Source organism: Malaclemys terrapin, chromosome 1 (assembly GCF_027887155.1).
Source record: "Malaclemys terrapin pileata isolate rMalTer1 chromosome 1, rMalTer1.hap1, whole genome shotgun sequence".
In the NCBI taxonomy this organism is placed as follows: domain Eukaryota; kingdom Metazoa; phylum Chordata; order Testudines; family Emydidae; genus Malaclemys; species Malaclemys terrapin.
The window spans coordinates 203449396-203466999 of record NC_071505.1 but is presented as its reverse complement, the minus strand read 5'-3'; the positions used below and the strand labels follow the sequence as shown (position 1 = coordinate 203466999).

Genomic DNA, 17604 nt, shown 5'->3' with positions numbered 1-17604 from the left:
ATATGTAGTCTAGAACCTTTGGTATTGGAGACTCAACTGGGTCCACATTGTCCTGGGCTGCCCACACAGAAAATTAATTCAAATTTTGCAGCACAAGTTTTTACAATGGAGGCCTTCCTAAACACTGCTAATATTGTTAATCCAGTCAACATTCAGGCCATCAGATGTAGCAAGGGGGGTTCTAGAGGCAGTGTTTCAGAACCAAGGCCAGATACTATGTCCATACAGACAGGGAGATAGATGGGAGGTTCACTGGACAATTGGAGAAGGTCTGAGAGCCAGAACTGTCTCAGCTAATATGGGGTTATCAAGATCACGGTGTCTGTCCCATCTAATTTGTATTATCCTGGGGAATCACCAGAACCAGAGGGAATGCACAGAGGAGGCTCTTAGACCACAGGAGGAGGAATGCATCATTAGGGATTTCAAGTTCATGCTGCCCCTGGAACAGAAAATCTTGCAACTGGCAGTCTCTGCTAATTCAAATGGTCTATCGCCAGGTTCCCCCACACCTGGAAGATAGGGTGCAACATGGAGTCTCATAATGACCACGTAAGGTTGGATACCAGATTCTTGCTTAGTAAGTCTGACATACTCTTGTTTATTCCTGGGAGGTGAAGGGCCAGCAGGGTTACCGAATAGAGTTGGCATCATTCGCAGAGTTTGATGGCTGCCTGACATAACCAGGATGAGCGTATGCCACCCTATTTGTTAATGTAATGCATTGCTGACATATTGTTTGTCATGATCTGCAGTACTGAATTCCACCATGTTGTACAAGGGGCTCTGTATTGGAGGGGAGGGGTGAACATTAGTTCAGGGGGTCTTTTGATGTATTGCAGTCCAGTTTGAGGATTTTTGGATGCAAGTTAAGCACTGAAAGAAATTTTAAAGACTTTCAGAGCGGCTTTTTTGAGGAAAAAGCTTGCTAGGGTTCTAGCCACTGGTAGTACACTGCTAGATTATGACTTGCTGCCACTGGCAGTAAGAAGGCACGGAAGGAGGGCCACTCCACCCTTTATGCCCTTTTATAGGAGGGCATAAAGGAGACACAGACTGTGAACATGGTTCCAGCAGACACGGCTAACTAAAAAAACCCCAAACACCTGGCCTCGTATGCATTGAATGCATGCACACCTAGAGTGGGATCCACATTGACACACACTGAAAGAAATTATGTCTGGAAACAGAGGTAATGTTACCAGTGGTCGAACTGACAATTTCATCAGATCAGAGGACTAGAATTGCCTAGGCCGAAGTGGTGCTACCATGATCAGAACTTCCACATCTTGTCTGAGCTTCAAGACCCTTGGTATAAGGAGAATTGGCAGATAGGTACTCGTCCCCAGAGTCCACAAGATGAGGCAAGTTTCTCATTGAGAACTGGGACTTACACTCCTCTGGAGCAGAAAGTGTGACACCTTGTGTTTGTCTCTGTGGCAAATAGATTTATGATTTTGTGACCACACTTGTGAAAGTTGGTCTGGATGATGGAATCTTTATCCATCATTCCTGATCACATGAGAACTATCTGCTCTGGTGATCTGCTAGGCTGTTTTATAATCCATGCAGGTGCAGAGCTACTAGGGTGATCTGATGACAAATACACCAGTTCCAAAGGCAAACAGCTTCCCCACTCTGCCCTTTTTGCCCTAGGTTGAGGAGCACAAATGGCACAGGTGTGGTTCCAATGAGTACTGCTGGCCAAAGATTCCATTTGAGTGAATGGAATGTATGTGCCACGATAAGTGGAATATTTATGGACACATATTCAAAGTATGGTACTTTCAGTGACAAACTGTCACAATATCCTTAAGATATACAGAAACTGGGGCAAAAGTACTAAGGGGGTGGGGGAGGGGAGAATAGTCAAAGTATTGCTTCACCTTTTTGACAGTCTTTCCACACAATTTTTCTGGTTTTCTCATAATGTGTATTCAGCCAGGTAAGGAGGAGTCTTTCAGATGGAGAATATATATTACTGGATAAAGGCTCAGCATTTATTCTTGGCATGCTTTGCAGGCTTTCTGAGCTCAACAGATTACTGGTAGTAAGTGATGATACACGTGCAAGGACCAACACCTGAAATCAGAAAATATATTTCATCTTTTTACTAAAAAGTATAATTACAATTCCAAGTAGAAAGAACAAAACACAAAAATACAATTATTTTTCAAACACAGAAAAACTTTCAGATTTGAACCTATTTGGTAGATTCTAAATTAGCATAAAGGCATGTTGCATTATTGGGGCAGGGCTGCCAGTCTCCACCTTTTTAAAAATGTTTCTTTATTGTTTTCAAGAATATCATTTACAAACAGTGAACAGCATGAAATTTAACCATCTCTTCAAACACCAACAAAAAAAATCATAATGTATAAAAGCATGGGAATGAATTCAACCCAATGTGCTCCTAAAATTATGTAAATATAATATTAAGTCTTCCCTTCCATCTTCAAATGCACAGCAAATACACATGACATATTCACATGTATTTTTTTTGTCCAATTGCAGTTTACATTCAGCAGTGAAAAAACTATCTTTCCTAAAATCTACAGTATTTTCTTTTGATATTTAGAAATGGATTCAGAATCTTGTCAATGTTATCCAATTTATCCTCTATCCAAAAAACATTATTTTATGAGATCAATGTTTATATAAATAAACTTCCACTACTCTTTCAGTTCTGTACAGTTATCCTTTTAGCAATCCTTAACATAGCAGAGATTGGTTCTGATTATGCTTTAGGGACTCTTAATTCCTGAATCAAATAAAATGCAAATGGGAGATTCTAAACATATTTTGTTTCTAATTATTTTTCAATTATTTTTGATGATTTCATCAAAAATAATTTGACCTTTTTGCATTCCCAGAATGAGTCTGTAGAATCCAATAGCAGCTAAATTACCAATAAATATTGTAATTATTTTTTAATCCAAGTTTATAAATGCAAAGCCAATTTAATCCAGTGTTTGCAACATCTCCTTCATAGCTCATTTCATTTTTTTGGAGCCAAATTCACCGCCCAGTTTATCTTAAAAATTCTCCTATTGACATTATTAAATACTTATATTGTGGTAGCACCCAAACGTCCTTGCACACAGAGACTGACGTAGTTCCTGCCTCAAAGAGTTTGTAATCTAAAGCAAGCATCCTATAGACAATGGAGGAAGGGGCAATCAAATTTTTTCATAAACACATACTATTTTTTGTTTTGTGTTAATTATCAACTTTTCCCAAATGTCTCTCAGCCTTGCAATCAGACTTTGGTTACTGAGCATCTGGGGAGGGAAGGTGCTTTCCAAGCATAAGTGGCAACTTGGGGAGGAGCACAGAAGTTGGTTGTAAGGTTGGTATCATTAACAGAGTGAACAGGATGAGGGAGAATGTGGAAAGAGAGACCAGAATAAATAAGTAGCAAGTGTCAGAGCTGGGAAGAACACTGAAGGTTAAGATAAGAAGTTTGAATCTGATATGATGGAAGAGAAGTAGCAATGGGTTAAAATAGAGGAGTCGTGTTCAGACCCATGGGCAAAGAAGATGATCTTAGCAGGTGAGCTATGTATGAATGAGACCGGACAACATAGATGCCATGAAGTCCAATAAGGAGGACGTTACAGCGTTGAAGAAGGGAGATGAGGACCTGGAAGGGACAGCTTTAGCTGTCTAGATGGAAAGAAAAGCTCAGATTTTAGAAATGTCATAGATGAAGTAGCAGCAAGATTTGTATAGTGATAAAATTTTGATAGAGACATTATACATGTGGGGTAAGAAAGAGGGATGACTCCCAGGTTATGAGCCTGACTGAAACGACAAACAGTGGTATAATCAATACTGAAAGCAAATGTAGGGGAGGGAAAATGGTGCAAAGGAAAAGATCAGGAATTCTGTTAAGTTTGAGGCATCCAGAGGGAAATGGTGGCAAAACAGGTAGAGATGTGAGACTGCAGAGTTTGCACAGCAAGGTTTGCACATTCCCACAAAATAAAAGAGAACAGGATTTCAATCCCCTAAATTCTGAACCACCTCCACATTCCCACCAGCCTTCACACTGCACATGGAGGAGCTATACTACAACAGATTCCTTCAAGTAGGTCTTCCTCTGATATCCCTATTCAGGGCATGCTTCATAGTGAGGAAAGGTCAGCAACATACGTTTCTTCACAGAAAAGATTTAATTCACCCTCATGGTCCATCAACCCAAGACAGAGGAAATCCGGCTACACGCCCTTGGTGGTGGCAAATTCATCTCTACATTCTACTATAGAAAGCAAATCCACTCTCAGACAATGATTGGGTTACATAAAAATAGAAGTAGGAAATTATAAGGACTAAAAGTAGTTCCTGGGATTGTGAAATATTGCTTGCAGCTTAAGTACTAATGAGCAATCAAAGGAATTATTCTAACCTTCAATCATTTCCATAAATTCCTAATTCACTTCAGCACTCAAGATCTGTTTTATTAACCCTCTTGTATTTCAAAAATATCCAGATTGTCTGAGATGGTGTCTTATGCATCGATGTGAAATACATGTTGTACAGTAACTGAAAAAGCAGAATGGGTGGCGCTTCAATGTGGGAACTCAACTGTGTTTTTTCTATACATTAGTTACGTCTTATCTCTGGAATAGCCCGTCTGTCTGGCTTTCTAACTATACTGTAATTGAAGGTGGTTGAGATGAGATATATTTCTAGAATCCAAAGACCTTCTTTGAATGCAAAGATCTTCTTTTACTATGGAATAATCAAAAATCTTTATGGGCCTGTGATGGCGTGTCCAGGACCAGCTCTAGGCACCAGCAAACCAAGCACTTGGGGCAGCACAATTTCAGGGGCGGCATTCCGGCTTCGGCAGTTGTGCTCTCTGAGGTTGGTTTTTTTTTTTTTTTTTTTTGCTTGAGGTGGCAGAAACACCTAGAGCCAGCCTTGGGGGTGTCCACACCAAATCAGGCTCGAAGGGGTTAAGGTGGTCACATGGGCCAATTAACTCCCCAGGCTGTACCTGGAGGAGGAGCCAGGGAGCAGGGATTAATTAGACGAAGCTCAGCTGGATGGGAACAGGAGGGGACTGTATAAAGTCCAGAAGCTGAGAGCAGCGGGGGCTGCAGGGAAGTAATATGCAGTCACTCCCTAAAAAAAGTGAGGTGTGTTTAGAGCTATAGAGGTAGGTAGCCTACAGTTACTCCTTGGGAGGAGGAAACTTGGGGTGGCAAACCCAGAGAAGGGAAAGAGACAGAGAGGTAGGAAAGGCTCAGGGGAAAAGCAGCAAGGCATGGGATAGTGCAGACCTTGTCTACTGAGGAGAGGGCCCCTGAGCTAGAACCCCAAAAAGAGGGTGGACCTGGGTTCCCCTACCAGCCACTGGAGAAGTGACACAGACCATGCAGTGGAGAGCAGAATGTCTAGGACAGTTTTCCCCAACAGACTTTGATATCCCAGAAGGGGGAAACATGCATAGTGACCTGGCCAGAGGTCCAAGTCATGAAGAGAAAGTTGTAGCTCCTGGTGCGAAAGGGGCTGCAGGGTGAGAGAAGACAACAGGTGGAGGGAGAGACCTCCAGAAGAGGACACAAGCACCTGGAAGGAGCAAATCCCCAGAGCGGCCAGGAAGAGGTGCCCTACCAGCGAGTGGCCCCTGTGACAGGCCCTTTTCCTGCATTTAGTTATAAAGTACTTGTATAGCACCCTCATCGTAGTATCTCAGAGCCTCACAATCTTTAATGTATTATTTCAAAACACCCCCGTAAGGTAGAAAAGCACCGCTGTTCCCGTCTTACGGTTGGGGAACAGAGGTACATACGTCTATATGGGATGGAAAGCCAGGGTGTGAATCTACAGTGCACTAGCTTGCCACGCAGTAACAACATCCTGTGTGGACACTGCTACAGTGCACTAAAAGTTCCGTAGGGGTCTTTTACAATCGGCAGACAGTCAGAATCTGCAGAGTCTGTAGGAGGGGTCTTGTCATATAACTTATAAAAAGATCTGTGGTTTAAACTTTATATCTCTGGTCTCACGCCAGGTTCCTGAAGTACAGAGGCTGCAGCATACTCACAAGGAAGACACTCTTGGCTGCCTAACTGTGATAGAAAGCATGACAAGCATAGGGGACAGCCATGATGGACTGTCCCTAAGTGAAACAAACATCACAGGAGGAACCCCAAGCCTCAGAAGGTCTTGACAGGGAGAACAGTATATAACTGTGTTTTAGCTGCCAATTTTGATGACAGAAACCCATACTGGCAATGAGAATGGGAATGATGCTGGGCAGAGCATATTTGCTCAGATGAGGAAAAATTTAGTCAGCAATGAACCTGGAACTGAGAGAAGAGTTGGCATCAATCATGACACACTCCAGGTTTAAAAAAAAACGTGAAGAGATATCCATGTCAAAGCACGTGTTAATTTTATCACTGATTATCCTAAGGATGCTGAGTACTTGACGTTTCAGAGTAGCGTTTACATGGCATCACACACTCGGAACTCTTCAAGACTGAAGTGCTTCTGGATATACAGTGTGCTTTCTTCTTTCTTTAGGCACTTGGATAGAGAGTAAAAGGGCTGACAAGAACACCATCCATTCAGTTGTAGATGTAGTATTGAGGGAGGAATGCTTGACACCAAAGCACACTCCAGGAAAAGCAGCTAACTTTGATCAGAATGGAAATAACTCTGCCTTTCAGGGGCTGTTTATGCCCGGATATAGTATGCATAAGTGATTATTCGTTTTTAACAGACATTTTAGATGAACATTTCTTCAAAAGCATGAACTCTTCATTTCAGAATCCAAGATGAAGAATTTTCTAGAATACCAAGTCAACCAACCCCAACCACTCTACCTTTTTTAAACCAATAAAGCATTTTATGATTACTAATGTGTAGGGCCCTACCAAATTCAGTCCATTTTGGTCAATCTTACATCTGGGGTTTTTAAAATCAGTCAGTTTCATGTTTTCAGATGTTTACGTCTGAAATTTCATAGTGTTGTAACTGTGGGGGTCCCAATCCAAAAGGCAGTCAGGGTGGGAAGGCCACAAGGCGATTGTAGGGGGGTTGTGGGACTGCCACACTTACTTCTGCCCTGCTGCTGGCAGGGGTGCTGCCTTTAGAGCTGGGCAGCCAGAGAGGAAGGCTGCTGGCCCAGCGCCCAACTCTAAAGCCAGGACCCCCACCAGACACAGTGCAAAAGTGAGGGTTGCAGGGTATGGCGGGTGGTTACCATATGTCTGGTTTTCCTGTGAGTCTCCAGCCCAAGTGGGGGGGCTCACAGCTCTGGGCCACAGCCTCCCCACGTGGGTTGGGGGGGGTAACAGCTCCAGTCGCAGCCTTCCCATGCAGTGGGGTGGGGGATTTAACAGCTCCAGCTACCAAGCTTCCTGAAGCCAGGGGAAATCCTGGAGGTGGGTCTGATCCACCCCAGGAGCGGCCCCTGCAGGGGAAGAGGAAGTCTTGTCCTTCCTCATCCCCAGCCGGGATGAGCAGCTGGAGCCCTGCACAGGGTAGGAGCCCCTGGCTGCATACCAGATTTCACAGGGGAGATCGGATTTCATGATCCATGATGCATTTTTCACAGTTTTGAATTTGGTAGCTTTTGCACATTAGTAGGGCCCTAACTATATAATCTGTTGAAGTATACATTACTTTTAACTAATGTTCACATTATAAACAGACACCCTTTCTGCTTGCAAAATAGGAAACATTTACACATGTAAGTCCTCCCACTGTATTTAAGTCTGTTAGCAATCACATTTAATTGCATTAACAATTAATTGTACTCCAAAAATCGAAGCGACTGTGGGTCCTTTAAACCACTGCCCCTAAGGGTATTCTATACCGCCAAAAAAAAAAAAATGTTCTTAACTCTGGTTAGCTAACTTAAGTTAAAATAGCAGTGAAGACATAGCAACTTGGATTAGCAGTTCAAATTTAACCTCAGGCTCCCCTGTAAACTTTAACTCCAGCTGCTAACCCAAGTTAAAAGCCAAGTTGCCACATTTTCACTGCTATTTTAATCCATGTTAGCTAACCCATGTTAAGAACACTTACTTTTTTTTTTTTTTTTTTTTGCAAATTCCTTTATAGACATAACCTAAAAGAAAAGAAATCTTGAACCTCCTAATATGTCAGCATTTCCAGATCCAAAACTGGCAGAAAAAATAAAATGAAATAAGTGGTGTGTGCATGCCTTCCTCTAAAGATAGTGTTTTGGCATGTTCATGCATATGTCTGGACACATGACCCTGTGCTAATGATCCTAGATCAGTGTAACTATAAATGGTTATAAAACATTTTTAAAGCATTATGTTTCATAGACTGTTACCAGTTAATACGAAATGAATTGGATAGTCAGTGTATATTTTTCGTGATTATCTAAGGGCAGAGATGTTATTTTTCATTTCTATAAGCAGTAGTGAGTATGTTAAAACTGAAATAAACTCCAAAAATAAAATTCTGACCACCACAAAAAAAAAAAAAAAAAAAAAAAGGTATGTCAAAGAACAACATATTTTTGGTGCAACAGGATCCTGTTATTTTTTCTGCCATATCTATGTTTCAATATTGTGGGAGTAAGTCCTAAAATATTTAAGTCACAGGACCAGTAAAAAACGAAATAATATATTTTTTTGTAGCTGTGAAGCTGAATAGGATTCATTCCTTTTTCTGTTAGCTACTGAAGAGAATAATATTTAACACCACCATGTTTTTTCGCTTTAACACCCTTGCAGCTTTTTGCTCTCATGTTGTCATCTGGTTAAATTAATCTTCACAGTTTAGGGTTCAGCCTTTCCTCAGAACATTCCTGAACTCCATTACTGTCCTTTGGAATTACACATGCATATCCGGGAAATCATTTCCATGTCAAGAAATATGAGCATAATTTCAGCTACGGACCATGTACTTTACAAATTATAAAAAAAACTGAAAATATATCTTAGCTAAGCACATTAATTCTTTTGCCATTTGTTAAAACATTTGAGGTATTTGAAGGAAAGAATTATTCTATTCAATCTCACCTTGTTTGAAATCTTCCTGTAATAGTTGCAAATATCATTTAAAAGCTTAGTACTATAAGATATTACATGTCTGCAATGTACCTTGTATACCTGGAGTAGTACATCGGTCCATACACGTTTGCTCATGGTCTCGAATACATTATCATCCAAAACAAACAGACTCTTATTGTTAAAAATTTCAGAGTTCTTCATGTTAGCTTTTTGCAGCTCAGTCATCTGAACCTTCAGATAAAGGACAATGAGATTTATATTTTATCTTAAACTATGACATCTATAAGATATGCTAACCATGAGCAACAGCCACTACTGGCTTTTAAAGTTTGTCAGGTAAACAATTGCTTTTTCTAATAGCATTACATAATTAGTGGATAAAGAAAAAGCAGTCCATGCAGTATATTAGAAATTTGCTAAAGGATATAATGCTGTTTCTCACAGAATCTTAGGCCTGGTCTACACTACGAGTTTAGGTCGAATTTAGCAGCGTTAAATCGAATTAAGCCTGGACACGTCCACACAACGAAGCCCTTTCTTTCGACTTAAAGGGCCCTTTAAACCGGTTTCTTTACTTCACCTCCGACGAGGGGATCAGCGCTAAAATCGGCCTTTGCGGGTCGGATTTGGGGTAGTGTGGACGGAATTCGACGTTATTGGCCTCCGCGAGCTATCCCACAGTGCTTTATTGTGACCACTCTGGACAGCACTCTCAACTCAGATGCACTGACCAGGTAGACAGGAAAAGCCCCGCGAACGTTTGAATTTCATTTCCTGTTTGCCCAGCCTGGACAGCACAGGTGACCACGCAGAGCTCATCAGCACAGGTAACCATGATGGAGTTCCAGGATCGCAAAAGAGCTCCAGCATGGACCGAACGGGAGGTAAGGGATCTGCTCGCCATATGGCAAGACGAATCAGTGCTAGCTGAACTCCGTAGCAGTAAACAAAATGGCAAAATATTAGAAAAAGTCTCAAAGGCCATGAATGACAGAGGCCATAACAGGGATGCACAGCAGTGCCGCGTGAAAATTAAGGAGCTAAGGCAAGCCTATCACAAAGCCAGAGAGGCAAATGGAAGGTCCAGGGCAGAGCCGCAAACATGCCGCTTCTACGCGGAGCTGCATGCCATTCTAGACGGTGCAGCCACCACTACCCCAACCATGTGCTTTGACTCTGTCAATGGAGAAACACGCAACAGGGAAGTGGGTTCGGGGTACGCGGAAGATGATGAAGATGATGAAGACAATGAAGATAGCTCACAGCAAGGAAGCGGAGAAACCGGTTTCCCCAACAGCCAGGATATGTTTATCACCCTGGACCTGGAACCAGTAACCCAGGAACTCACCCAAGGCGTGCTCCCAGACCCTGAGGGCACACAAGGGACCTCTGGTGAGTGTACCTTTGTAAATATTACACATGGTTTAAAAGCAAGCATGTTTAATGATTAATGATTAATTTGCCCTGGCAATCGCGGCCAGTACAGCTACTGGAAAAGTCTGTTAACATGTATGGGGATGGAGCGGAAATCCTCCAGGGACATCTCCAGAAAGCTCTCTTTCATGTACTCCCAAAGCCTTTGCAAAAGGTTTCTGGGGAGGGCTGCCTTATCCCGTCCCGTAAAGGACACTTTACCACGCCAGGTCAGTAGCACGTAGTCTGGAATCATTGCATAACAAAGAATGGCAGCGCATGGTCCCGGTGCTTGCTGGCATGCAGACAACATCCATTCCTTATCGCTCTTTGTTATCCTCAGGAGAGTGATATCATTCACGGTCACCTGGTTGAAATGGGGTGATTTTATTAAGGGGACATTCAGAGGTGCCCGTTCCTGCTCGGCTGAACAGAAATGTTCCCCGCTGTTAGCCATGCGGTGGGGGAGGGAGGGGTGAAGTGATCATCCCAGAGAATTGGGTGTGTGTGTGGGGAGGAAGGGCGGTAGTTGGGTTTGTGCTGCATGTTAACCCGGAAACCCCAGCCCCTCCTTTTACATTGCAAACCCATTTTAAATGGCCAACCCAATAGGTCCTTAGTATGGGAAATGAGGGCGCTGCTGTTTGAAACCATTCCCACATGTTACGAAGGTTAAAAAAGCCAAAAGACTGTGGCTTACCATGGCTGCCTGCAAGCCGAATTCTGTTGCCTGGCACTGAGTGAGTGATGTCTCACACCAGACCGGCAGGCCCTCAATATAAGAGGAAAAATGCGACCTTGTAACGAAAGCACATGTGCTGTGTAATATGAACAGCAAAATTTAACGTGAAAGAGTGTACCCATTGTTCTCTAAAATGTGTCTTTTTTAACCACCTATCCCTTCTCCTCCACCAGCTGCAAATGTTTCTCCTCTGCAGAGGCTAGCGAAGATTAGAAGGAGAAAACGGTGGACTCGGGGTGATATGTTCACGGAGCTCCAGATGTCCTCCCACCCTGAAAGAGCACAGCAGAATGCGTGGAGGCAGTCAATGTCAGAGTGCAAAAAAGCACAATATGAACGAGAGGACAGGTGGCGGGATGAATCGCGGGCTGAACAGAGCAAGTGACAGGCTGAAGATGATAGGTGGCGTCAGCTTGCAGACAGAAGGCAAGAGTCGATGCTCTGGCTGCTGGAGCATCAAACTGATATGCTCCAGCGTATGGTTGAGCTGCAGGAAAGGCAGTAGGAGCAGAGACCGCCGCTACAGCCCCTGTGTAACCAACAGCCCTCCTCCCCAAGTCCCATTGCCTCCTCACCCAGATGCCCAAGAACATGGTGGGGGGGGCCTCCGGCCACCCAGTCACTCCACCCCAGATGATTGCCCAAGCATCGGAAGGCTGGCCTTCAATAAGTTTTAAACTGCAGTGTGTCCTTTTCCTTCCCTCCTCCCCCACCCATCCCGGGCTACCTTGGCAATTATCCCCCTAGTTGTGTGATGAATTAATAAAGCATGCATGAATGAGAAGTAACAATGACTTTATTGCCTCTGCAAGCAGTGCTCGAAGGGGGAAGGGGAGGGTGGTTAGTTTACAGGGAACTAGAGTGAACTGGGGGGGGGCACGGAGGGTTCATCAAGGAGAAACAAACAGAAGTTTCACACCGTAGCCTGGCCAGTCACAAAACTGGTTTTCAAAGCTTCTCTGATGCGCACCGTGCCCTGCAGTACTCTTCTAACTGCCCTGGTGTCTGGCTGCGCATAATCAGTGGCCAGGCGATTTGCCTCAACCTCCCACCCCGCCATAAATGTCTCCCACTTACTCTCACAGATATTGTGGAGCGCACAGCAAGCAACCATAACAATGGGGATATTGGTTTAGCAGAGGTCTACCCGAGTCAGTAAGCTGCGCCAGCGTGCTTTTAAACATCCAAATGCACATTCCACCACCATTCGGCACTTGCTCAGCCTATAGTTGAACAGGTCCTGACTACTGTCCAAGTTGTCTGTGTACGGCTTCATGAGCCATGGCATTAAGGGTAGGCTGGGTCCCCAAGGATAACGATAGGCATTTCAACATCCCCAATGGTTATTTTCTGGTCCGGGAAGAAAGTCCCTTTCTCCAGCTTTTGAAACAGACCAGAGTGCCTGAAGACACGAGCATCATGTACCTTTCCCGGCCATCCCACGTTGATGTTGGTGAAATGTCCCTTGTGATCCACCAGGGCTTTCAGCAGCATTGAAAAGTACCCCTTGCGGTTTATGTACTCGGTGGCTTGGTGCTCCGGTGACAAGATAGGGATATGGGTTCCGTCTATCGCCCCACCACAGTTTGGGAATCCCATTGCAGCAAAGCCATCCACTCTGACTTGCACGTTTCCCAGGATCACTACCCTTGATATCACCAGGTCTTTGATTGCATTGGCTACTTGGATCACAGCAGCCCCCACTGTAGATTTGCCCACTCCAAATTGATTCCCGACTGACCGGTAGCTGTCTGGCGTTGCAAGCTTCCACAGGGCTATCGCCACTCGCTTCTCAACTGTGAGGGCTGCTCTCATCCTGGTATTCTGGCGCTTCAGGGCAGGGGAAAGCAAGTCACAAAGTTCCATGAAAGTGCCCTTACGCATGCGAAAGTTTCGCAGCCACTGGGAATCGTCCCACACCTGCAACACGATGCGGTCCCACTAGTCTGTGCTTGTTTCCTGGGCCCAGAATCGGCGTTCCACGTAATGAACCTGCCCCAGTAACACCATGATTTGCACATTGTTGGGGCCCGTACTTTGTGAGAGGTCTATGTCCATGACAATTTCCTCATCACTCTCGTCGCGGCCCTGCACTCGCCTCCTTGGCTGGTCCTGGTTTTGCTTTGGCATGTCCTGGCTCTGCATATACTCCAGGACAATGCGCGTGGTGTTCATAGTGCTCATAATTGCCGCGGTGATCTGAGCGGGCTCCATGATCCCAGTGCTATGGCGTCTGGTCTGAAAAAAGGCGCGAAACTGACGGAGGGTGGGAGGGGCGACTAATGACATGGCGTACAGGAACAGGGAATTAAAATCAACAAAGGTAGCTGTGCATTAGGGAGAAACACAAACAACTGTCACACAGAATGGCCCCCCCCAAAGATTGAACTCAAAAAGAACGGTTACTTACCTTCTGTAACTGTTGTTCTTCGAGATGTGTTGTTCACGTCCATTACACATTAGGTGTGCGCGCGCCGCGTGCACGGACGTCGGAAACTTTTTCCCTTAGCGGCTCCCGTCGGGCCGGCGGGGCCCCCACCTTCCCGCCAGAGCGGCACCCCGCTCCAGGGTATATATATCCCTGCCGACCCGACCCCTTCGGTTCCTTCTTGCCGGAGACTCCGACAGAGGGGAAGGAGGGTGGGAAGTGTAATGGACGTGAACAACACATCTCGAAGAACAACAGTTACAGAAGGTAAGTAACCGTTCTTTCTTCTTCGAGTGATTGTTCACGTCCATTACACATTAGGTGATTCCCAAGCTTACCATTGGAGGTGGGTAGGAGTCAAGGTACAACTGACTGTAACACAGCCCGGCCGACCATCGCGTCCTCTTTGGTCTGATGATGGATCGCGTAATGGGCTGTGAACGTGTGTATGGACGACCAGGTGGCTGCCTTACAGATCTCCTGGATCGGGACCTGCGCCAAGTAGGCCATTGAGGACGCTTGGGCTCTAGTCGAATGGGCCCGGATCTCCGGGGCCGGAACATTGGTGAGCTCATAACAAGTGCGTATACAATGCACAATCCATGCCGACAAGCGCTGTGTTGAGATAGGCAAGCCTTTCATACGTTCCGCAATCGCAATGAACAGCTGGGGTGTTCTGCGGAACGACCTGGTCCGCTCCAGGTAAAATGCCAACGCCCTTCGGACATCCAGGGTATGTAGGCTGCGGTGGTGAGGATCCGTATGGGGTTTTGGAAAAAAATACCGGTAGGCAAATGTCTTGCCCCATGTGAAACTGTGACACCACCTTTGGGAGGAATTTGGGGTGCGGCCTAAGTTGCACCTTATCTTTATGGAACACCGTATAGGGTGGTTCCGACGAGAGGGCCCTCAATTCCGATACCCGTCTGGCCGACGTGATGGCCACGAGAAACGCCACCTTCCACGAGAGGTGCGTGAGGGAGCAAGTGGCCAGGGGCTCAAAGGGAGGACTCATGAGTCTATTTAGGACTAGGTTCAGAGACCACGTCGGAACCGGCGGGCGTGAGTAGGGAAACACCCTTTCCAGCCCCTTGAGGAATCGGGCCACTGTGGGGTTGGAGAATACCGACACTCCCAACTCTCCCGGATGGAAAGCCGAAATAGCGGCTAAGTGAACTCTAATTGAGGCAGGCGCAAGCCCTTGATTCTTGAGGTGCAGTAAATAGTCCAAGATGGACGGAACAGAGGCCTGTAAAGGCTGTATGCGTTGAGGCTCACACCAGTGGGAGAACCTTTTCCACTTCGCCAGGTATGTTGCCCTTGTAGAGGGCTTCCTACTATTAAGGAGGATTTGCTGAACCTGGTGAGAGCACCTGTGTTCTGCATCGTTCAGCCAGAGAGATACCATGCCGTGAGATGAAGCGAAGACAGGTTCGGGTGGAGTAGGCGACCTTTGTCTTGCGTGACTAGGTCGCGATGGAGGGGAAGGGTGATTGGATCGGCTACGGACAGTTCCAGCAGGGACGTGAACCAATGCTGGCGAGGCCAGGCTGGGGCAATAAGTATGATCGTTGCCCTGTCCCTGCGGGTCTTGAGAAGAACCTTGTGTATAAGTGGAAATGGAGGGAAGGCATATTTTAGGCTCCCTCCCCATGGGATCATGAAAGCATCCGCTAATGATCCCAGGCTGAGGTTCTGGAACGAGCAGAACTGAGGGCATTGGCTGTTGTCCCTGGTGGCGACTAGATCCACCCGGGGAAACCCCCACCTCCGGAAGATCGAATGCAGGACGTCTCCTCTCAGTGTCCATTCGTGCATTCGATAAGATCGGCTGAGGCGGTCTGCTAAGCCGTTCTGAATTCCCGGAAGATACGTCGCGATGAGGTGTATCGCATGGGCTATACAGAAGTTCCATAATTGGAGTGCCTCGTGACAGAGGGGAGAAGACCGGGACCCGCCCTGCTTGTTTATATAGAACATGGCGGTAGTGTTGTCCGTCAGGACTGCCACGCTGTGACCTTTTAGGAAGGCGTGGAAGGTCTGGCAGGCGAGGCGAACCGCTCTTAGCTCCTTCAGATTGATGTGACGCAGCTTGTCCTCTCCGGACCACAGCCCTTGAGTCCGCAGTTCCCCCAGGTGCGCCCCCCAGCCCATGTCTGATGCATCTGTCACTAACGTCAGAGTGGGTTGTGGGGCAGCAAAGGGGATCCCTTCACATACCTGCTGGCGATCGAGCCACCAGCGTAGCGAGCTGAGCACCTGGTTCGGGATCATGACTACTTGATCCAATGGGTCTCTGTTGGGGCGATGCGTGTGGGCGAACCACAACTGTAAAGGCCGGAGTCTCAGCCGGGCATGTCTGACCACGTGCGTGCAAGCTGCCATATGCCCCAGAAGCTGCATGCAACACCTTGCCGTTGTCGTGGGAAATTTTTGGACCGAGCTTACGGCCCCGTGAATTGACATGAACCGTGCCTCTGGTAAACTCGCTCGCGCGGTTACCGAGTCCAGGGTAGCACCTATGAAGTCCAGCCTCTGTGTGGGGACTAACGTGGATTTCGGCACGTTGACCCGGAGGCCGAGCTTGTCGAACGTCTGCAAGGCCAGCGTCACGTGAGATCGGACCTCGGCCTCCGACCTGCCCGCGAGTAGCCAATTGTCCAGGTACGGGAACACACGCATCCTTCTTTTTCAAAGGAAGGCTGCTACCACGGACATGCACTTCGTAAACACCCGTGGAGCTGACGCCAGGCCGAAGGGCAGGACAGTAAATTGGAAATGGCGCTGGCCGACGACGAAGCGCAGAAAACGCCTGTGGGCCGGATTGATTGCGATGTGAAAATAGGCATCTTTCATATCGAGGGCAGCATACCAATCCCCCGGATCCAGGGATGGGATAATAGTCCCAAGGGAGACCATACGGAAGCGCGCTTTGATCAGAAACCTGTTTAGATCGCGCAGGTCCAAGATAGGATGGAGGCCCCCTTTCGCCTTGGGGATCAGGAAGTATCTGGAATAGAATCCTTTTCCCCTTAGGTCCAGAGGGACCTCTTCTACTGCTCCTGCAGCGAGAAGGGTCTGTACCTCCTGTATGAGGAGTTGCTCGTGAGAAGGGTCCCTGAAGAGGGACGGGGAAGGGGGATGGTAGGGAGGGGGCGAGGAAAACTGGAGGGTATAGCCCGCCTTCACTGTGCGCAGGACCCAGCGGTCCGATGTTATGCGCGACCAGGCCCGGTAGAATTGGGACAGACGGTCCTTGAAACCCAAAGGAGGATCCGGTATATGAAGTGGTACGCTGTCCTCGGGCGTAGCTTCAAAAGCCTGGTTTATTTCCCGGCTGCGGCTTGCCCTGGCCGTGATTCTGGCCCTGGTTAGGCGTATTGTTACGTCTCCGCCTGTTATCCCTGCCTCGACGGCGGTAAGGCTCGTGTCGGGGCCGAGGGTGGTAATGCCTTTGCGGCGGCTGGGGTTTGAAGGGCTTACGCTGCGTTACCAGCGTGTGCATACCCAACGACTTAAGGGTCGCTCGTGAGTCCTTAAGGCTATGTAGCCTGGCGTCCGTCTGGTCGGAAAACAAGCCCGAACCTTCAAATGGGAGGTCCTGCAGCGTGGTCTGCACCTCCGGCGGGAGACCTGAAGCCTGCAACCACGCCGAACGCCTCATCACGACTCCCGACGCGATTGTTCTAGCCGCAGCGTCGGCTGAGTCCAGTGCGGCCTGTCTTGGCCACTGCCATTCCCTCGTCCACCAGGGCCGTGAACTCCGGATGCGCGTCAGGTGGGAGGGAGTCCTTGAACTTGGCGACTGATGCCCAAGAGTTAAAATTGTGCCTGTTTAGAATCGCCTGCTGATTGGCGATCCTCAGTTGCAGGCCCCCCGATGAATAGACTTTCCTCCCTAATAGGTCCAATCTCTTAGCTTCCTTGCCCTAGGGGGCAGGAGCTTGCTGGCCATGTCGCTCCCTTTCGTTGACCGCCGAGACCACCAGCGAACAGGGGGACGGATGTAGAAAGAG

The 17604-nt window shown here is 46.9% G+C and overlaps 1 protein-coding gene across 1 annotated transcript in view; it reads right to left on the bottom strand.

The window, feature by feature from the left end:
- Positions 1 to 17604, bottom strand: part of CFAP47 (cilia and flagella associated protein 47) — a 643784-nt gene that overhangs the window by 464972 nt on the left and 161208 nt on the right. Inside the window, exons 32-33 of the mRNA XM_054005907.1 lie at positions 9096 to 9236; positions 1887 to 2082 (exon numbers count right to left, since the gene is read on the bottom strand). Of these exons, the coding sequence (XP_053861882.1) occupies positions 1887 to 2082; positions 9096 to 9236 (337 nt within the window). The remainder of the gene's footprint in view (positions 1 to 1886; positions 2083 to 9095; positions 9237 to 17604) is intronic.